Genomic DNA, 22797 nt, shown 5'->3' with positions numbered 1-22797 from the left:
TTGTAAAAAACTGTTTAAAATCATAATTTGTCACTGTTCTTTTTTTTTTTTTTTTTTTTTTTTTTTTTTTAATAACTGCAAAGCAATGCAGAGAACCAGTCAAAATCTGTAGCAAAATGATTTTAATCCTGTTGTTTTCCCTTGGGGACAGATCCTCAGCTGGAGTAAGATGAAAGTAGCCCTATTAGTATTAGTGAAGCTGTGCCACCTTGTGCCCGTTGACTTTCTGATCTGCAATGTTAGGGGAGCACAATAGAGGATTAACTTGTTAAGCATCTTTAATGATGATTAGAAATTACAATATGATTAAATTTTTATTAAGCAATTGTCTGGGGTTCTAATAACAGTTGGTAATTTAGGCAGGACATTAACTTGCAGCTACCACAATACAAATACATGTGGTTTTAGTCATATTCTAGATAGTGGAATGGGGATTAGCAGAGAGAGAAGAGCTGGGTGTTCTCTAACAGTGTGAAAGTGTTTTAGTTTGGGATCTCCTGCTGCAGACCCATGTAGTGCTGTAGTAGCATCATCTCTGTTGTGTGAGGTGCAGATTTATCCTTTTTCCCACAGATCTTTTTAAAGGAGAGTTTCAGTTAGGGAAGTTCATAGAAGTGGGAGCAGTTTGCATCCTTTCCCACCTGAGGCTCACGGGAACTGCAGTGTCAGGGACCGAATTTGTGGTGGCTCAGATTTGGGAGCTCTGTGGGCTCCCTGGGCTGTGTGAGATGTTCACTGATGGCTCTTTTTGGTGAGGGTGCATATCTGCAGCTGGCACAGCTGAGGGGCTGTGTGGGACAAGCTGCTTCCTCTTGCTCAGCCTTGGAACGGGTCTGGCTGGGAGTGCTGGGTTGGTTTCTCGTACTCTGGGTGACAAACTGAAGTGTGAAACAATACAGGTGTGTGGGAAGCTCATCTGCATTGGCACAAAGCATCACAGTTAATTTATTTCCTCCTGAAATAAGATTGGCATATTAAATGGGATTTAAGAACAAAAAAGCTGTGGAGGTGTTACAAGCATTTTGTATATTACTGCTTGCAGCACAGTAACTCTGTGCCATGTCTGTTTGAAATGTGTTATTTTTGGAATGCAAACTTTGTATATAACTGTTGCTGCTTTGGGTCCAGATTTTACTTAACTTGAAGTGGTGATTCTTGTATTAGCCAGGGTGGGATGAAAACATAAAACTCTTCATGAGTTTAGGAATTTTTTTTTCCTGAGACATCAGCTGGTTTTGGGGTGCTGAGTTCCAGTCTGGCTCAGTCTGATGGGTGAGCAGCAACTTTCTGCTGTGGTCTGATGATGAGAAATGAACTGAAAGGCATCCTCTCAGTTCTTCCCACTGAGGTACCCCTGAATGGAAGGTAGTACACACAGATGTATTGCCAAAATGCCACGAATTCAAAAGTCAAGACAAGAGAAATCATGAAATTTTGCAGTTTAGAGTTACTTTAGAGGGAAGATCCCACAGGATGCATTTTTGGTGATGTTTTACAATTTTATAAATCCTTAGGGTTGTATTTTTATATTTAATTGGGGAAAAAAAAGTAACTGAGTTGTTCATGTAATCCTTAGAGCTCCTTTTAGTGATTTCTTTTTAAGCTGAGAGCCCCAAATACAAAGGTATGGAGAACATGTCCTCCAAAGGGCATCTGCTAGAAATGTGTAGAGAGATGTTGTGGTATGAGAGAGAGGAGTTGCTGGGGCTTAGGACATTACTGCTGCAACCACAGCAGCTCATGAGGGGTCCTTTCAGCCCATGGCTAATCCAAAATATTAAAAAAATGGCATTTTAACTTAAAGAAATACTATTAAATGAGCTCTCTTTGCTTTCAGACTAATGCGTTAACAGCAAATTTTCTGTCATATTCATGAAGACTTGTAAGCCTTGCATCTGGGCTCTTGGTTTAGGTCAGTGCATTGGGTTCTGGGAGGTGCTTTTGGGGTTTATGTGTTTTTTTGACTTGGGAGTTAAGTGGACAGAAATCAGTCTACTGTTTGAACTAGATATTCTGAGAACCAAATCATTTGTTACCCAGTCCTACATTTGGGCTGAAGTTACTAAGATATGGAGTGCTGTGGAAGAATTCTTTTGATGCTGCCCAGCTCATATTCCCAAAAGGAACTGGCTTTCTGACAATCTGGCCGTTCTTTTCTTTAGTTTTCAAATAGCTTTGAAATTGATGATTAAAAAAAAAAAGAATCTACTTCAGTGTTTTAGATTTCAAAAACATTCAACCCCAAGCCCAAAATTTGTGTTTTATTGCTGCTGCTCAGCCCTTCATTACAAGACTATCCAGCAAACTAAAAAATCAATTTAACAGCATCCTGGGGAGTAAATGGAGTGTTGTAGTGATGGAGGTTATAATGAGCTCTGATGCTTCTGGTATGCAAAAAAGTAGTCATCATTCTAGGGTAAAGTTTAAAAAAAGGGTTTCAAAATTAGAATACTCATTAGCTAATGGGAGGTTTACATTGCAGATCTTTTTCTTCTTGTGTTTTCATACCTCTGGTACTGGAGAATTGGTTCTTAATTCAGTCAAACTGTGGTATGAGATGCCAATGCCTCTTGAATTGTTTTGTGATAATGTTTTGTCCTTCAGGACTGTGAACTGTACTATAACTGGCATTGAAGAAATGCCATTTTATTTTTATATTTCTGAGATATAGGTATAGGTCATACAAAAGATTTAATCTCTTCTATCACAAAATAGTTATTTGAAATTTGCATATGTAGCTTGTGGTTAGTTCCAAATATTTTTTTCAATAGAATAATGTTTTCCCATTCCTCTAATAAATATGCAAAACAAAAGAGATATTGCTGATTTCTGTAATACCATATGGTGTTGCTGATATTTCTTAGCAGTAAGGAAAATTGCAATAGAGATTAGGTAGAAAAGAAAAAAAAATAGCCTTTTCAAAATAGTCAAGGCAAAATAACCCTGTTGATGTAGTGATTATTGTTATTAAGAGGACAGAAATGGGGCTGTCATTATGAAGATGTATTCAGAGATTATGCTTAAATGGTTGTGAAGATCAGATATGTGTGTCGCTCAGAGTAATTTTGGGGGGCTTACTGCTTCAGAACTGACAAGCAGGAATGGAAAATGTGTTAATTCAGTGCTACCTGAAGAAATTACAATGTTATTAAAATTTGCAGTAGGAAAGAGAAAGAGGGGTCTCGAGTTCAAGAGATGGGGATTTAGATCGCGGCTCTTGGTGGAGATCTCTGGCAGATTTTCCAGTCCAGCAAAGTGTCTTTGGCTGGCCAGCAGTGTTTGGGGATGGATGAATCAGCTCAGGATGAGCTGTTCTGTCTGGCCAGCTCTGGGCAGGGCAGGGATGTGTGCAGATACCAACCCCAGCTGCCTCTGGCTGGAGGGCTGTGCTCAATAAAGGTGATGTGGGAAATAAATCAGCAAATTCAGAGCTGCTCCTTCACCATTCTGCGACTTATTTAATGCAAAACATTGCGTTTGCTGGACAACACAGGCAAAAATGTGACATTCCAGAGATTGTGGGTGGGTGCTTGCTCTAGAAACCATTGGTACAGTTTACTTCTTGCTAACAGTGTTTTCTTTGTTCAGCTCTAAAGCATTTCCTGTCACCCCATCTGTATCAATCATTCTGTCAAGGAGGAAAAGAAAAATTTTATGAGGCTGCATTTGTACATTTTATTTGCCTTCTGATTATAACTCAAGTAAGATAGATGCAAAGTAAGAACTTGAGAAAAATAATCCTTCAACATCTTCCATTGTTTCAAATAAAAATCCACATGAAAATGAATAGATGGAATAAACCCCCATGGACTGTGCACTTTCTGTCTGTTCTGAGAAGAACTACTTTGTCACAAAATGTTACAGGATTTTGGCAAGATCTGGCCTTTAATGTGCAGAAATTACGTGGTTTGAAAATGCAGGATGAAACGGAGAATGACAGTTTTTTAGCAAGAGCTGATTCAGAGTTTATTTTGGATAGTCAAAATTTCAAATGGATCTCAGTTTTATTGTTGGCATGGATTAGTGGCCGTAGTCATGCGATGTGTGATGAATTAGAAGCTGTTTTCAAGATAGATGTAATTTCCTTTTTTTTGTACCCAAAGCACGCTGGTCTTCCTTGAGCAGAGCCATCTGCACAGGGAGAAAGAGAAATCCTTTCTTTTGGATACTCTACATATTGATGAATGCTTCTAAACTTTCTGCTTCCTTTTTCTTTCTTGTGAGCGTTTGTTTCCATTTTGCTTATCCTTGCTGTTTCTGTCCTGTGGTTTCCATCCTGCTTTTCACACTTAGGTGTCTCTACCTCTCTCACAACTCCTGTAACTCCTGTATTTTCTCTGTGCTCAGCTTTGTATTGACTTCTCAGTGTTGTTGAAATGTAAATGAATCCTGGCATTGTGCTGGTGCTACTCCCAAGTCTTTCAACAGCTTATGAATTCAGATTTGTTCTGTGGGGAGCATCTCAAGTCCCCCTTAGAGAAAAGTGGTACTTTTTCTGTGCTGCCTCCCTGCAGCCCAGCAGGTACTGGGAGGTGTAATCAGCTGTGACAAATTAGGAGCCTCTATTAGCCTGCATCTGCCCTGGATGGGTGTTGTTGTTTTGTTCAAGGACAGCTCATGGTATTAATTTCAAATGCTTAGATCTGGGCTGCTGCAGGTTTTTCTCATCTAAATGTCAACTGCATGTGACAAGTAGAATAATATAAAATAATTGTAATTTTTTCTCTAATCAAGCAAAAGGGGTGTTGAATTGTTTAATTACTGGCTTTGCCAGCATGCAGATGGAAAGGCTTTTCAGGTAAGTTGCTCATACAAAATGCCTAAAATGGATAGTAATTAACAACTGGCTCTTCATTGGTATGTTAATTATGCTGCCATTTGTCCTGGTGCCTGTCGTTCTTTAAATGTTCAGTTACACTGAAGTGAAGCGTTCACTTCCTGGCAAACACAGAATGTATCAGAACAGTTTGACTCTCAGATATATGCAAATATTTTATGGGAAGAGGCATGCCAGTAAATCACTGAGCTGCAAAGAACAAAAACACTGCATATTTGTATTCCTCAGAGGTAAAAGCAAAGGAACCTGCAGGCCTGATTTTGAAAAATTATCCCTAATACTTTCCCAGTACTAACCCAGAGCACAATTCCATGCAAGTAGATAGTTTTAGGAACTTGTTTACTGCTGGCTGTTTCTATTAGTGAAGCTAGGTGGACATCTGGGTGCTGTTAAATGCCCTTGAAATGCATATATTTTAAAACTGTATTGTTTGTAATGTCTGAATGGAAAATTTGAACTGAACTGGAAGTGCTTTTAGAACTTGGGATAGAACTAATTATTTTGAATGCAAGAAGAGTTAAAATAGCTTGTGCAGTACTCTCAGATTTTATTCAATTTACTGTTAAATTCTTTTGAGAACAGAGATTGTTTCCTCCTTTCTGGACTGTGCTTTGCAGAGTGCATCCCCAACCTCCACATCCTATTGCAATAAGTAAAACCAGGCTGTGTCTGGTATGTCTGCAGCTCATCCAGTAGTGTCCTGAGGAGCGCCAGGCTGCTGAAGTTACATGGCAAGTTTGCTGTGCCCAGCCTGTGAGTATGAGGCTGGTATTTTCATTTGCTGAGCTTGGGAAGTGGTGAATCAGCCCAGCACACGGTGACCCTCACATGTGGCAGAAGTCAGCCCCTGAAATGAGGTGCTGATTGTAACAGTAGCTGTGGGAAGTGGATTATAGCCATAAAATTAGCTACTAAAAGGCACTAGCTACTGTGTGTCGCTGCCCTCTGCATCATGTTCCATCCCTTCATGGACAAAAAAATGTATTGCTGTTAGTACTGCCTGGCCATGGCTGAGCTGGATTTCCATTGTGTTGTGTCCAGTGAAGTTGCTAGCAAAGTTCCTAGCTCAATTTTGAGCCCAGCTTTAAACACTTAAAGTAGTGATAGCTAGAAAATCTTGGTTTGAAATGATAAATTCTGTTGTTCCCAGTCACTGAGAGGTGGCTCATTTAGCATCAGTCCATGGAGGTTGATCTCTGGTCAGTCTGTTGGCTACTCCTGTGAGTCATATTTCTATCACAGTATATGGCACATCAGTGTCTTCCTTGGATTTAATTTATTTTAAAGCATCTTTAAGAGATACCCTGGCCCCCCGCATCTAGATGTCCCACCCTGAAAATGGTTTGCATTTTCTGTAAATGAGTAGTGGTTTGACCAATAGAAAAAAGGCTGTGTAATTAAAGCTTCCCTTTGTTGTAATGAGATTTTCAGTGTAGGAATATAATGGCAATTTATTGGTACTGTGTTCAGTGTTTCAGAGATAATGGTTCCTCTGCTATGCTTTTTATGTTTTCATCTAAAATATTTCTGGTTTAAGAGAAAAAAAGAAAAAGTAAATTTATTTGGTATGCAATAAGTTTTGTGGGAACAGCAGTTGCTGTGTATTTTTGCTTACTAGTGAAGGTTTGAAATATGCATTTTCATTGTTGAAATTGAAGTAAATGAACGATCACTATGAAAAGCATAGCAGCCTTTTCAAGCCCTCTTATGAGGACTGGAAAATTGTTCTAATTTTCTAGCTGCATCTCCAGCAAAGGGACAGTGGACTGCTGGAATTAAGAATGTCTTAAGTGAACATAGCAATCTTCCCCAAATGCCAAGTGTTGAGGCCTACAGGATCCAAATTTCCCAGTTTTACAAAATGAGTTCTTAAAAATGTGTAATGTCTCTGTGGATTCTCTGCCATCTGTGAGTTAGGGTTGGTCCAAGTGAAGCTATTTCTCTGGAACTGGATTCTCACTAACTACAAAATGTTCTAGATCAGACTACATGGAACCCCTACCAAAAATAGCCCATTAGAGACACTATAAAATTAAGTGTAAAATTTCCATTATGGATACTTACAGAATAAGACAGCAATAGGGAATTTTCTTCCTTCTTTGTTGTTGATGATCTCTGTGAAGTACTTGGGTGTATATGAGTCTTTGGGCTCCTTGTAGTTTATTCATACTTGAGACTTGGTTCTTGAATGATCACAGATGTTGGGTTGTTTTTCTTCTAAGTAAAACCCGAGTGTTCCTGGACTTTCTGTACTCTCTGAGCTGTTTCTGATACACTCAATGAACATGTGCCTTTCTGAGATGTATTAGTCTTTTGCTTAAATATATCTTGGTACTCTTTCACTTTTCAGACAAGCTAACATTATACATTTCCTAAGTGTTTCCTGACTCAAAACTTAATCATATTTTGTTTTAGTGGTTCTCCTTCTGCTTCAGAGCTCTTTGGTTCTGAACTCTAAATGGGACTGAGGTGAGGATTATAATGGTCTTTAATGTTTTAGGGGAAGCTGCCAGTCTCAATATCTTTGCTCTCCGAAGTGTTCCTTTTTGTCACCTGTGTTTCTCTCCCCAGGTTCCATGCATATTTTAAAAAAAGGAGGCACATAAATATGTAAATAATGTGTGAGGTTAGGCAGCTGTGGGATGGAATGAAATCTTAGTGCTGGTGTACAGTAGCTGAATTAAAAGGTGTGTGGTTTTACTTGTTGGCATTTTGGTTGAGTACTATCAGCTGGAGATGTGTGAGTGGGTGGAAAGAACAGTAACGTGGAGTTCATGCTGAATTATGTTTTGCTGGAGGAAAGGCATTCATTAGTCTCATAGCTGGCACATGCCTCTTTATTCCTCCTCTAAAGCAGTATCTGACGACTTTGATGAAAAGGTTGATATGACATTAAGGAATTGGTTCTGCCTCATCTACTGATGTGCAAAAGCCTTTCTGCCCTTGGCAGAGCTGAGTGAGACACGGGCAGCATGCCAATCCTCACTTTGCTCTAGGAAGGGCACGCACGTGGTACATGGTGCAGGGTTTGAGGAGCCTTGGCTCCATCTCTGAGTGTTCAATGTGGAGTTAATGATGGTGGATCCAAACTCAGCTCTGAGTTCATGGTGTCTCCACCCACGCCCCTCTCTGGGTTTTTCAGGATGGTCCTAAGGACAAAATACGCTTTTCGTCATTGCTAAATTTAAAATGAATGTGGTAATTAGGAATAAGAATTTCAGAGACAGTAAATTGTCTCTGTGCAGCAAGATTCCTGGCTGCTTCACCTTGGCTGCACATTTCTCATGAATCACTGGCTGCCCCATGTCTGAGAATTGACCAGGGCAAGAAGGCAGGCTTGTGGTACAGCCCTGGACAGGGTTCAGGTTCACTACAGGCTTTCTAGTGAATCACTGACAAATAACATTCACATGCCACAATTAAGTCATCTGACTTTTGTTTTCATTTATCTTACCACCGGTTTGCAAGTCCTGTTTGTAATACTGCATAATTTGAGATGCCTTTTTCATATATATCAGTTGTAAAAATGTCATATTTGTAAGATGCCTATGCTGGGACAAGCAGAGAATGCGTTTCATTGTGATGTACTAATTGATAATGTTTTATTAATAGATTTTTATTTCAACCACTTTTATGTTGGATTAGCAAAAAATTTTCCTCCCTTTGGGAAGAAACAGAGAGAGAAAAAGGAAAATATACAGCTTCTTTCTCTCTGGAAACAGCAGTTATTATTTATGCCAGGCACATGAATAATCATTAATTTGTATTTTCTTTACAAAGTAGGTAGGATATTTGGATAATGTGCTTTTTAAGTGTATTGGCAGAATATACATATGATAGATTGTTATTTCAGTGCTGAACTAGCAACAATCCACTGGCTTTAAAGTATTAATATAGGTTTTACAGCTTGCATCGTGTTGTCTTATGGTTGCTTTTGACACTTAAATTTGCATTTGAAAATGCATTAGTTTATTCTTATCCTGTTACAGTTTGTATTAAGATTGAGAGCAAAATGTACATTGCTTCATAGACCAAAGAGATGATCAAACCATATGAAAAACACAGTTGCACTGAGTGAGAATTATGAGATAGTTTTCAAGTGTTCGTTGTGCATTTGCAAGTTAAATTTAAAAGCAGGAAAATGTATTATATGAGGGTATTTCGTTAGTGGGTTAACTCAAACTGCTCTTTAAATCAAATCAGTGAACTGTCCCTGGAAGTAAATACATTCTCAAAAATGAAATCATGATTCTTGCTAATGTTGAAATGTAAGATAAAGTATTTGCAGTGATTTCCTGGTCAATGCACGTGGCTGCCACTGGTTGTTTGCTTTGTTGCGTGGGGTCCCTGTAGTAGCTGGAACCTGATTGCCAGGTTTGGAATTCAGAATAATCTTGTGTGTCCTGTGTACTTGCCTGTGCTGCTCTTCAGTCAGCAAATAGCAAAGCTAAAACCTTACTTTGGTCAATATTTGCAGACAAACAATCAGCTTGTTTTTTGACAAACATCCAGTTTGTTTACAGTGAGGGTTTTTTCAGTATCATTCCTCACTTCTGCATTTGATGTATGCACAGAACTGTCTGTATGCTTTTGGGAACAAGTGGCTTGTAATGGATGTCAAATCATGTTTAATGTGAATATGGGGACATAGAAAAATAATGCTTTGTTGTTATATGCTTTTTTTTATTGTTTAGTGGTTCACTGGTAGAATATCCCGCAAATCTTGTATTCTGTAATTCTGAAAAAGCAAGCAAGAGCATGGCTGTTACTGCTGATCACTTCAGAAAGTGTAGCACAGCCTACCTGGAAACAGCATTTCTCTTATGTTAAAACTGGTGATTTTAAAATGAAAGCATGGGATTCACTTTTATGAAATATGTTCAGGAAGTAGCTCTGGGAAGAAGTTAAGCAGAAAAAAAGTGTTCCAAAATTCATAAGAAATTATTGGGAGTGTAGGAAACTTAAAGTAACGCTAAGGAATGTTTTACAGCAGATCTTTGTAGTATTTAGTATTTTCTACATCCCTGTGAAGGTTTCCCTTATGCCATAACATTGGGGTGTGCCATTTGGAATATATGTAAGAATGAAAAATTCTAGAAAGCAACAACAACAGCAAATGCCATTGTGAGCACCCAAAAGCTTGTGAACTTCTATTTTTTTTTTTTTTATTTGCAGATACTAAAGATATAATACATGAAATTACCTAAAAGGAGGAATATTCTAAAAAACATTTAGAGAAGTGAAGGGGCAGTGAAAAGTAAAAAAATCACTAAAATCTTTATTTGACATAATGTGGGGTTTATGCTTGCAGAAAAATTCAGGGTTTGGGAAACTCATCTGCAAGAAGGAGGGTGACTGCTGATGTGGGTTGCTGTATCAGATAAGGTAAGACATCAGATGTGAAGGTTGTCCTTGTTAGGAAGTTAAACTGAACACATCCAGGTTGGTGCCAGGTGAACATTGTGGGATCACTGGTGCACTCTTTTTCTGGTTGGTTTTCGAGATACAGTTCAGTTTGAATCTGGAATTTTCTTAACCATAGCCCTTTTCCACGGTCTGAAGGCTGGACTACAGTATTTTGTAAACTGAGCAAGGGGAAATAATGAGAAATAATGGCTGTTCACTTGTACTCCCTGTTTGAGTCATGTTTTTTCATCCTACTTGCTCCTATGGGGAAGTAACGTTGACTGTTTTCTTCAGTCTTTAGAGAAAAAAAAATTAATCATAAAATTTCCTTTGATTTAGAGGCATTTCAGACAGGCATAAAATGAACTGAGTATTTACAATGCTCAGGCTCAGGCTGGGTTTTTTAAAGGAGTTAAATGTGGGGTTTTTCCCCTGCAGTTTTGAGGCAGAGAATATTGTATTAGAAATCGTGAGAAAAGAAAAAAGTACTGAACCACACCCTATTTTTAGAATGTGTTTTCTATATACTGATATTCTTTTGAGGTGTTTCACATAAAAATTCTTATTCTTAGTAATGAATTGGGGTGTGAAAACACCTGAAAGGCTAATTAATTATCATAACATCAAATAAGCATCATTTGCTTGTTGATCAGGCAGAACTGAATTCATTAGTGCTATCAATAGGATGCTGTTTAATGAAAACAATAGCATTCTGATTACCCAACAGTGCCCAAGGACACTGTAAATTTACTGATAATTAAGTATTTGGTAACCCAAGTTGCTGTTCTGAATGAAATTTAAAATTAACAGACCCTTCTGAGGCACACTTAGAAATCTCTGTAATAAATAATAAAGGCATTTGAAGGATACGAGTCAGTAATTTTTGGTGGATAATTTGAATCAGAGTGATCCACATTTTACACCTTTATCGTTGGGCTCTGTTTCTCCCAAGCTTTGTGCAGCAGATGAAGAGTGGATGTCTCAGTCTGGTGTGGTGGGAGCAGCACAAAGGTCTCAAAGGTCTGTGACCACAGTGGGGCTTGCAGGGCAGATCTTGGGGCCACCCCGTGCTGGGTTTGGTGGGATGGCACCAATTCCTCAGAAGGAGGATGCACAAAGCCTTCGTGGTCTTCCTCACCATCCCTGGGTGACTGCAGAGATTCCTGCTGGGGATTGCTGTGTTGTAGGCAGGGACAACACTTGTGTTTTGGTCTGGCTCCAAGCATTTTCAAATTTCAGCGTTTAGGATGAATTATATAACTGCTTGCACCTGTGAACTTAGTGCTCAGTGAAAATGAGTTATAAGAATATTTTTATTAAATAATTGTAAGAGGAGAGCAAGAATTTATTAATTCACTTCAACGTTTCTGCTCATTATTTAAGAAATATGTTGTCAAATTTCTTTGAATTTGAACCAAAAGTTATAGTCATAAATACTGCCTCTTATGCTCATGAAATCTGATAGCTGATTTCTTCTGTAATTAACAGAAAATACAGACAAGTGATGTTGGCAATGACTTTTGTGTGAATTCTGTGCATTTCTGGTTAGAGGAAAAAATTAAATAGTTAAGAGAAGACATTGGATTCCTGGGGAAGCTAGGCTACCCTTGATCTGCATCTAGTTAAAACCCATTTTGGTGAATAAATCTGGACAGATTTATTAGCAATTAGCTTTATTTCTTTGCATTTATACAGCTATTGACTACATTTTATTTAGTTGATAGAAGTTTAGAGTGCTGTCATCTTGTTATGTTGTAAACTCTGGAGAGCCACGGTATTGATCTCAGTTTTATTTCTTATGTATACCATTGCAAGTATTTTAATAGAAGCTTCAAAATAATTTCCACAATTTGGCAGTTGAACCTGTACATGAACAAAATAGATTTGTGATCAAGCACTGAAAATGCTTGAAATCTAAACCAGCTTCTCTTGCTGGAAAATAATTGCTAGATAGATAGTAAGGATCTAGACTACTTGATAGAAGATTGTGGAAATATTATTTTTAAATAAATAGTTTGAAGCTGAATGAACAAAAATGAAGCCTCAAATGATGGCATAGTGCAGATAAACTATTGAGCAGTTACTGCTATTATTATTTATCATAAACCAGTTACATAGGAATTTATAAAAGGAAATTTGCTTGCGAGTATTTTTTTGATGATTATAGAAGAAGGAAAAGGAGATGATGTGTGTAGGAAAGAACAAATAGCAGCGGTGGTAATAAAACTAATAATCAGTGATCCAGAGCAAGGGCATACAATGGAAAATGCTTGGTTTTATTGTTAGTGAAATAAAGTAATAGCAGTAATTTCCTATCTTTTGTACCTTTGTAGAAGAAACTCACTTAAGAAATGCTACTTCTGCTGCTCCTGATGTGAAAATATGCTGTCTTGTCCTGAAAGTAAAATTTTTAAGCCCAGCATGTCTTTTCTAGCACTGACCAAAAGCAGGTGCTTGAAGGAGTATAAAATCAGAGTAAGCATGTGTGGTGCTTCCCCTGGCTGCCATCTCACCTTCCAGCCAGCCAGTGATGTTTATTTATTTTCCACAGTTTTAGCTAGGCACTACATAAATCCTATAGAGTATTTTTTTGGCATCCACAGCTGCCCATTATAGGGAGTTTGGGGCATCCAGAGATAGTTGTGATTGGTCAGGAAAGCTTGGCACAAACAGTAAGGGTGAGGGAAGGTAAGAAAGATGAGAAGGGGGAAGTTGTGGGATGGTGTGACAGTGGCTGAAATGCTTTGACATTGCCTTTGAGGAGTGCACTGGCTTGGGGTGATAACCAAGGGGGGGCAAGCAATGCAGTGGCAGAAGGAATCCAGGCTTAACTCTTCTGGTGTTTATATATTTATATTTATATTTATAAATTATATTTATATTTATATTTACATATGTATGTATACACATGTATATATGCGTGCACATACATCTATATCTCTGTGTGTGTGTATATATATATATGTATGTAAGTATATATATGTGGTCATGAGAGTGGCCAGCAAAAATGGGCTGCTGTGCAAGGCAGGAGATGAGGAGTGGTTGGATGAGAGGGCTTTTCTTTCTGTGTAGACAGAAGTCCAATCTCAATAAATCTTAAAAATATAGAGGCAGATATGACAAAACACATCCATAACTGAAATTACAGTGAAACTGATAGTATGGCCATGTGGGTTATTATTTTTTTTAACTTGAATTTGCTGAGTGGGTAACTCTCAAATTGTTCTCTTTGCATATTTATTAAGCAACAAATTTTACCAGGCCCTTTTAACAATTAGTGATAATCCTGTGGACAGGGCTGTATGCAGGTGTTTTGCCTAATTCCGGATTGTTGTGCCTTTAGCTGGTCTTGCAGCTTCCACTTTACTTCCTGATGTTTTACTGGATGAAGTACAGCAAGTGGCCTATTTTAAAAAGGGAAAAAATTGTCCTGTACATGAATTTCTAATTGAGTGCCAACCTAAACAAGATAAATGAAACAGACTTGTTAAATGAAGAATTAATGGACTGAGCATGATCTGTGTCTGAGAAACTTGAAAGAAAGTCCTTGGAGTTTATTATTTTTTTCCTCATGTTTGTTTGCCCAGGCTGGGTATGTGCTTGCACAGTTTGAGTTCATTAATGGGTCAGCTGTGGGCAGTTTTTCATAACAGAACAGCCATATATGCTATTTGCTAGGTCTGATGCTCAGTACAAAGTATGGAAAATAACACTGAATGTTACCTTCTGTTTCTTGCACATAACTTATAATTATGCAGTTACTTTTGGCAAATACGAAATGTCAGAGAAGCAGGGAGCATCACCATTCATTTCAAATGGAAATGATGCATAGTTTGGGGAGCCTTGTTTTTTGGTGATTTGCTTGGCACTTTTGCCACATGTCAGTAAGATCAGCCAAAATAACATCAATAAAACCAGGGCACATTAATGCAGAGACAATTAAGTGTGGAATTATGTTGTATGATTGCATTATCACATCTGTAGCTGCTGAAGACCAGGTAGGGTCACATTAAAACACCTTAAATGGTCCTGCTGCTCTTATCAGCTTTTTTACTGTGACCCTTTGTATAAACTAAGCACCTGCCTCTCTCCTTTTAATGATGTTTACATCAATCCTGGAGCAGCCTTTCCAAGTCAGATTTTCTTCCTCCCTGTAAACTGGTCTTTTAGTAGCTGCCCTACTTCCCTGCCCGATTTGCATGTGCACTTTCCCACTTGTAACTATTTATATCTGAGACATTTGCCAAGTGTTGGAGGCTCAGGTTGTGTTATCAATGTGAGTCTACCTCAGGTCCTTGGGTTTGTTTCTGGTTCACTCCTTCATGCACTTCCAGACTCTGGATTTAAGAAGCACTTTCCTTCTAATGTGTCAGTCCATCATAATCATGGTGGAGACCTGGGTGTCTTTCTGCTTGAGTTAGAGTTCCACCTCTGCAAGGGGCAGGATTATCACATTTTAGAGGCAGGCCAAGTGCTTAGGTTCAGGCCAGTTTTCACCTTCATTCTGCAGTGCAGATCCAAGCCTTGTTTTAATTCTGGGAGGGTTTCTTGTTTTTCCAAGACTAGAGACATGCCTTCAGAAGAGGAGCCATTAAGGCTTCTTTTTTAACCTTTGCTCCCTGTTCTGAATTTCAGCAACCTCTTTTGAGGTAAATGGTCATAGTTTGGCAGGACTTGTCAGCACTTGGATGCATTGGCTTATTAAAGAGAGTACAAGGAATAGTTCACCTCAGTCAGGGGCTGAATAGGTCAAGAAGAGATAACACAGAATTATTAATAAGAAGTGGAAAAATAGCCAGGGGAAAATGCAGGGGCATAAGGTGCAATGTCATTTGTCAGGAAGATAGGAGGAATGAAGAAGCAGCTACCTTTTCCCTTCTTCCCAGCCTAACTTTAAGTTGGCAAGTGCTTCTTCTCTCTGTTGCTTCAAGTTCAATTTTAGTCTATAACATCCTCTGCAGTGGATGCAGAGGTGTGACTCCTGGCTTCTGCTGGATTGTGCTAATTGATTCTGAGTTTATTCAGTTATATGGGTTGTGTTGGTCATTTAGGCAGTGAATATGAATGTGGTCCACATCCTCTCCTTACTCCACAATGTCTCTGTAACTTTGTGTGCCTTGACCACAGGGTAGATATGGATGAATGGAATTACCAACGTGACTGGACTGAATAAGGTGATTAACATGAAAATTGGAAATTAAAATAAGAAGTGCTGTCAAAATAACATTCTAAATCAGTTGCTAATGTATGAAATATTTTTTGGTTTTACAGATGATAAGATTGATGTTTCCACAGTGGGGTTTTTGGGTACTCTGGTTTCTGCATGGCATATCTAATTTTGGATGTTTCAGAGGATCCTGGTTTTGAGTGTTGGCTGCTCATCCTGTAGTGATTGGTCTCACATTGTCCCTCAAGCCGAGCACTTGCAGCAAGAATTCCCCTAAAGTAGACCAAAAGTCTCTTTTGTCACAGCTTAATTCCAATTCTTAGTCTGCATCCCACCTTCTTTTGCGCATCCAGGTGGTGTGGGGCACACAAAAGGGTGTGGATTGCAGTGAGATCCCAGGACATCCCACAGGGATGGCTTGTGTGAACACAGCGGTCAAGTGTGGAGGTACCAAAGAGGATTTCACCTCTTTGACTTCACAACTTGCTCTTCCAGTGTACTGGTGGGGCATATGGTACCAGTCTGCTGGTGGGGCATATGGTACCAGTCTTTGGCTTCAAAACTTGCTCTTCCAGTCTATTTAGGTGTGTCACTGACCCTGCATCTCGTGCAGAGTCACAGCAGGGAGTGAGGTAACTGGTTTTGGCCTCTGGAACACGTTAGGCCACTCTCTAAAATGCTTGGTCCCAGTCTCTGCTGAGCAGACATTGCCCCTTCAGCTGAGCAGCTCCATCTCATCATCTCCCCCCCTCTGAGTGTGCTTAACATTCACCTGTGATGCAGGCAGAGGATACAGCTCTGATCTTCATTTTGAAAAAAGAGAACGTTTCTCTAGCAACTGCTCACCATATGCCCTAATTTATCTTCAAGATTAGGGGTGGGCCCCCCTCTCACCCCAAAGCACAAGGGCATTGTGGTGGAGGGGAACGTTTTTAGTTAATTAGGATTTTTATATTATTCCTGTCTCAGTAGCTCTTTCCAGAACCTAAATGGTTAAAGTAGAAAATGTTAGTAATTTTGCTGCAAATAAATTGATCAGTATGCAAGACGGTTGTCACCGGCTGAATCATGGTCCACAGTTAAGGTAAACAGATCTGTGATGACATTTTCTGAGCAGAATACCAATGCTGCTACATTTCTTCCCAGAGGTTTCTGACTCTTCTTATATGCGGATAAAATTTCTCTCCAAGAGGGTTTTGTTCATAGGAAAGAAATAGCATCTTTGTAAGAGTCTTCCTGAAAGGTGGGATTTCTTGTATTTTGTGATTTATTTGTAATTGTAATTCTGTCGAGAGCCTGGCAAGGAATGTTTTTGCTTTTCTGCATATCGTCTCTGTACAGTAGATGTTTTTGATGTGGAGTCTATTTAAAGTATCTGGCAATGGAATGCAAGTAAAACAGCATTAACAGAGTTATCAGGAACAATGAAAATGGGGTTTCTTTTTTATATTCTTTGAGAGTGAGCTCTGTTTTATAATCTCTGTAGTTAATACATAAAAGCAATGACTAAATATACAGCTAGATTTTTAGCATTAGTGTTTCTGTGAAATATTTTTGACTACATGATGGCTTTGTATTTTTGTTGGCATATTCTAAAGTAAGAGCTATGATATAGTTTATTCTTAAATGTCTCTGTGCTAGGCAGAAAATCCCCCTTGCAATTGACTGCAATCAAAACCATTTAGCTGAGATGCATCTAACTCCCGTATGACTTCAGGGTGATGAAAAATACAGTTTCTAAAGAAGTTTTTGAAATCTGCTTTCTGAGAATATTTAAAAGAATATTTTGAAATCACTGTGTATGATGCTGTTGATGGGATTGGGAGCATTCATAATTCTGTGTTTAGCCTTAGATCCACATTTACTTGGAGTGATTGACATCTCAGCCATTCTGAGATGTGGATTAGTGGCTGGAAATCTGTCGCATTTGTATTGATAAAAGTAGAATTTCCTCTTGTTTAGTCAGACGTTTGTACCTCACTTTAGTTGTGTTTTTTACAGTAGATGCTGAAGGATAAAGGAGCCCTGTGGAGAGCATGCTCAGTGGTCCCTGGCACGGAATAGCAAACCTGGAGCTGGTCCTCACGGCTAATGTCAGGGATTCAAAGTCTCTGGGAGTCAGCAGAGCCATTTCTCCACTAGACTTTGAGTTTAAACCTGGCCCTGTCCATGTCTGCTGTGTTTAGGCAAGGGAGTATAGCTGAAAATTGTGTAATTAACAGGACCTTTTGTAGGATACACTTAGGAAGTCTTGTCATGCACAGCATTTCAAAGCTGCCCAGCAGGATGCATGGCTGTGGCTTGTGGAGAGGAGCAGAGCAGGAGCACCATCTCCAGAGCTGTGTGATGCTCCTTGTGAGGACACCTGGCCAAGAGCTGCCCTGCCCTGGGGGACACCTCAGCTGGTCACAAATCTGTGTCAGAGACAAGACAGAGCTGCATTTCAGGCAGTGGATCTGGGGTGGGGCTCAAGATTTAAAGTTTGGGCTTGAGAGCTGTGGTTTAATAATTCCCTAGCAAAAAAGGGAAGTCCAGTTTATCCTGACATGCTGGACTTTTCAGTAATTCTTGCTCTGATTGAGGTTCTCATGCACTTTCATGGTATCCTTGTGCAGCATTTAGCTTGCTCTTTGTGCTTTGCTTTGTGAAGTGCACAGCAGCTGTTTCTTTTTCAGATCTACAGCTTGACACAAACGTGGATTTTTGGGGGAATAAATCCCTGTATTTTATCCCAGTATTTTAATGTGCATTTGCAGGTTATCTTTTATTTCAGAAACATCCGTGAATATTTTGGGGTCGACCTAAATGTGGCATTGAAGTAAAGTGCAACGCCCAAACTTTGAATGTCCAGCAGTGGAATTAAATCTGGACAGAAATGGAGGGACTAATTCTGCTTTTACATCGTTCCTGGATTAATGTGGCTCCTCAGGGGTCCCCAAGATGAACATAAATATTAGTGGCAGGCTCTGGCCTGCTCCCAGACCTGACAGTGATAAGACAAGAGCTGCTGAGTGTTGTCCAGCTGGAGGAATGTTCACTAAAGATTGCCAGTGTTGTGCTGGGTATTGTTCTAATAACATTTCTGTGTTCTTTGGCAGATCTCTATGAACTCTCTAACCTCCAAATGAAATACTCCATGCATTTTTTCAGCAAAAAAATTATTTCTATTTGACACTAATAAACACCTTTTAAAGATTATGAGGCAATTTGTTCAGAACTCTGCCTTGATGATTACAGATGATTCTCATGAATGTTCAGCTTGACCTTGTTTCACTTCCTGAGAATTATGTTTGTGCTTTAATTTTGAGTAAAGTAAGCAACACTTGTTTTATTTCCATTGGCAGAAGGGAAGTCCACTCTTTGAAAATTCAGTCTCAGAAAGAGAACACCTTGTTTCCCTTGTTTCACTTGTTGCTGATGAAACACTTCTGTGAGCATCAGTGTTAATGTGTATCTGGACGTGGGTTTAGATAAGCCTGAAAACATGATCTTTATGATTGTTGACTCAGCATGGCTTTTTTGTTGTTTTTGTTTGTTTGTTTTATATATCTATAACCAACTTGATGCTGCAGGTCTGGGCTTCCATACTAATTTATGCTCCAGCAGAGTGACTGGGACTGCCCTAAATTTATGTGACTCTAAAGAATTGTGAGCTACTCTTAAGACATTCTTAGGATATTTTTTTCTTTTGGTCTGTGTATGATGCATGCTCCTTTTTTTGTTTTGTTTCTGCTAATAGGCTTCTTGGAATGCTTCTCTACCGTGGTGTTTCTATCTTGAGACTCCAGTTTATGAGTGCCATTTTTTCTTCTCTCTCTTGTTTTCTTCCCAGAGCATCCATAGACAGGTAACTTCACAGATGTTTAGTCAGAGTAGCAGCTGATGGTTCCATCAGATTTTGCTTTTGGCTCTGCCTTCCCAGGTTGGCTCTTGTTTTTGAGATAAGATGTCAACGTTTTTACTTTTCTCACCAGGCGTATTTTATAAATGTAAAAATATCATCAAGATCTGCTTCTTTTTTTATATTCTCATGAATGAGTAGAGCTGAAAGTAATTTGGGAAGCAGTTCAGATCCATTCCTTCTTCTATCCATATGTTCTTTCAGCCTTCAGCTCTTGTGAGTTAAGTTCTTCCAGCCACGATCTGTTGTTTACATTTCTGCACAGCCATCCAGCTTAGAGCTCCTGACACGCAGCTGAGCACTGAGATCACTTTGTCATCTGTGTCCCTGGAGTCCTGTGGTGTCACTGTTGGAGCACCAGGGCAGTGTGTGAGGAGCTCCACTGCTGCCCCGGTGTGCCGGGTTCAGGGTGTTCCCTGCTCCATGGTGCCATTCCCTTGGAGTTGCTTTCTTTGCTATGTGGCTTAACAGAGACCAAAGCCTCTTGGTTTCTCCATCAGCACAACTCTTCATTCTCTTGTATCAGGAGAGAGAGCCTGGAAAGCTGACTGCTTTTCTCAGCAGTGTATGTGCACCTCGAGCACCTCATGAGAGCTGCAGTGGCTCTCGCCGTGGGTGATGTCTCTGGCATGGGAGGCTCTGAAAAGGAAGGGTAAATTGGGTGTCTTACACACTGCTACATGTGCAGATCTGTCACATCTTCAGTGCAGTGCTGCAGAATGGAAAGTCCTGTGATTTGAAGGGCTTGAGCCTTTTCTCCCTCTTAGATGAGCTTTCATGCGGATGAGTGCCAATGATGAATTTTTTTTTCTTCTTGTGCTCATATCTTGGAAATGGAAACTTTTTAAGACCTCCTTCTAGGGCACAGTCAACTTGGTTTCATTCTCCCAGGACTGTGAAGACATATCTGAAGGCTGATTTGTCTAAGAAGTTATTTTCTTTGATGTGCAGTTCTCTAGAATAAAGATAACTACACAGTAATTCTTCAGCTTATAGGAAGATAGACACAGGATCTGTTTGTTCTTTCACGTGTTTTTCTCTGTTGTTTCTTTCACGTGTTTTTGGACACTGGCATAACTGAACCCCTGATTTGGCCATTCCTTTTACCTTTTTTCCCCTCTTTAAAAGAAGTACACTGTTCAGTTTGTCCTTCGTACTTGAATCTTGATAGCTGCCCTTGCCCTCTTATATTTTCATACATGGATGGCTGAAAATAAGTGCAGAAAAACAACTCATTCTGCCTATCTACAACCACATAAATTGGACAATGATCAAAACTATCTGTCTAGGTCTCCCTGACTTGTCAGGGGTGAGAGCAAGGGCTCTACAGAGAGAGATTTGCTCAGCCTGTTTTGGATGCACCTCTAAGCATGGAATGCATAAAGGAGAGCAAGGGGGCTTTGTTTCCTTTTTGTGGTGAGCTGTAAAGTTACCTTAAACAATTAGTTTTGGCTTTTGGATGCAACCCTTGGTGTGTTTTTTCATCATCTTTGGTTTAGATTGAGGAAAATGAGGTTTCTCATCACAGTACAGTATTGTTCTTACTCTTAAAATATTGCTAAGAGATATCTGAAATTGTCTTACAGTTACTACTTGAAGAAAATCTGATCTCCTTGATGATCTATACTGAAATGTGTTTCTGAGTGACAGGGACACTTTGCAGGTAGATTTATTGTGGTTTTTACCATCTGCTTTAATAAATGAGTGAGCAGAGCATTTCAGAATGCCCTTCGGTTCTACCCATGAGAGATGAGTTAGAATGTTCTGAGTGAATTATGGGCATTAGACAGCTAAGGGTACTTATTCTGGAAATAGTGATTTACCAGTTGTTTGCATGCTGAAGCTTTTATTTGTCTGCAGATATGCTAATGTGCATAAATGTTGTGTTTCCACATAGCTGCAGCTTTAGCCACTGTGGAAGTTTGTGGTGTGGGGGCATAGGCAGCAGTTTCAGTGTTTGGCCTTGCAGACTTTGTTAAAAAATATTGGATTGCTCTGTTGCTTTTTAGTTGAAAAGGAGTTAATAAAACTAAATGTACTAGAAGAAATCCATGAAATCAGTGAACAGATAAAATGTTATTATTTGAAATGCATAATGTTGTATAATGGATGTGTATAAAGTGTGGCAGAGATGGAAGTGCTCTCCAGACATAATGAAAGAACATGGATTCCTGTTTCCATAATTGAAGTTATTTCATACTTATCTGTTGGGGAAAAAATAGCAGGATTTTTTAAACAGATTTGCTTTCCATTAGTAATTATATTTAGCTGTAGCTCCAGATACCTTGCCAAGTTGTTTTTTTTTTTTAAGTTGGAAGGAAGATGCATTTTCTTTCAAGATAATTAAATGTTTTGACTGTAGATTTTTCCTCCAGAGTGAATAAAGTATATGTGCATTAGAAAAAAGTTTTAATTGCTCATATAGTTTATAAGAGTTATAAAGAGGAAAAACATTCTTAATCCCATGCTTAGTATGGGATAGAAGAAAAGGGTATAAATATGTTATATTCCACTTTTCTTTTTTGAAGTGTAATGAACTATTATTAATAGACTTTGGAAGTGCTTGCCATTAGAAGTCTGAATACTATTGCATAAGGTGAGCTTTTGCAGTTTCCCACATCAGAGTTTTGAGGTTTGATTAAACTTGTGGCTGTACCTCGAGCCCTGGCAGAGGGATGAATATCAGCCTGGATTTTGGGCTCAATTCTGCTCTGCAAGACACACACAGAAATGCAGGAAGCCTTTGAACTCTTCCAAGTTCAGTCTGGCCCTCTGAATGCCTCCAGAATATAAATAATAAAAACCAGTATCACCTGATAATTCTTCTCTGCTCTCAGCTCTTGGCCTCTCTGGCAAACTGAGTTTTTGAATTTTTATTTTTCTTGGTACCCTGGCACTATAATCCACAGCATCATTTCCCTTGGGGATTCAGCTCTGCATTTCTGCACAAGGCTTTAACTGTTGTAGGAGGTTGTTGCCCTTCATCTGACAGCCTCTTAGAGACTTAAAATGAGAACCATCAGGTCAGTGGAATTGCAGAGATACCTCCCTGCAATTCTCTCTGTCTCCCCGGCACTATAATGTCTGTTGACCTAGCTGGGCTTTTCGTAAAGGATCTGTGAATCTGCCGGGCATTAGTAGGAGAGCTTTACTTTTCCTTAGAAATGAAAAGGAAAGCTTTCTCTGTTTGTTTTGGGAAGGGCCTGTCTGTAATGTTATCAGCAGAGGTTTCTCTGAAGGTAATGCATTAAGGGATTTCCCCCACCTCTTCCCCTACCTGTGCCTTGCAGAAATGGCCTCAGATATTCCTGGCTCGGTGGCCTTGCCAGTGGCTCCCATGGCGAGTGGACAAGTGAGGATGGCAGGATCCATGCCTTCCAGAGGAGGAAAGCGTCGCTCTGGGTAAGCCATAAGCCATCTCCTTTTTTTCAGGTCTGAAATGGGAAATTACCTGCATTAGAAAACTCAAAATGCACCTGAATACAT

General features: G+C 39.3%; 1 protein-coding gene across 7 annotated transcripts in view; it reads left to right on the top strand.

Annotated features, from left to right (window-relative positions):
* The window catches only part of ARNT2 (aryl hydrocarbon receptor nuclear translocator 2), a 96189-nt gene that overhangs the window by 2009 nt on the left and 71383 nt on the right, over positions 1 to 22797 (top strand). For 5 of the 7 annotated variants that reach the window (XR_010029632.1, XR_010029631.1, XR_010029633.1 and 2 more), the window contains exon 2: positions 22602 to 22713. Coding sequence is in view for 4 of the 7 variants with exons in the window: in XM_063169834.1 (XP_063025904.1) it covers positions 22602 to 22713 (112 nt within the window). In the remaining 3 variants the exon portion in view is untranslated. Of the gene's footprint in view, positions 1 to 16476; positions 16495 to 16514; positions 16654 to 22601; positions 22714 to 22797 lie in introns of those variants that run through there. The other 2 variants (XM_063169833.1, XM_063169832.1) reach the window with 2 other exon arrangements.

The sequence above is a fragment of the Melospiza melodia genome, chromosome 15 (genome assembly GCF_035770615.1).
Source record: "Melospiza melodia melodia isolate bMelMel2 chromosome 15, bMelMel2.pri, whole genome shotgun sequence".
Lineage (NCBI taxonomy): Eukaryota > Metazoa > Chordata > Aves > Passeriformes > Passerellidae > Melospiza > Melospiza melodia.
This window is presented reverse-complemented; position numbering and strand designations above follow the sequence as displayed.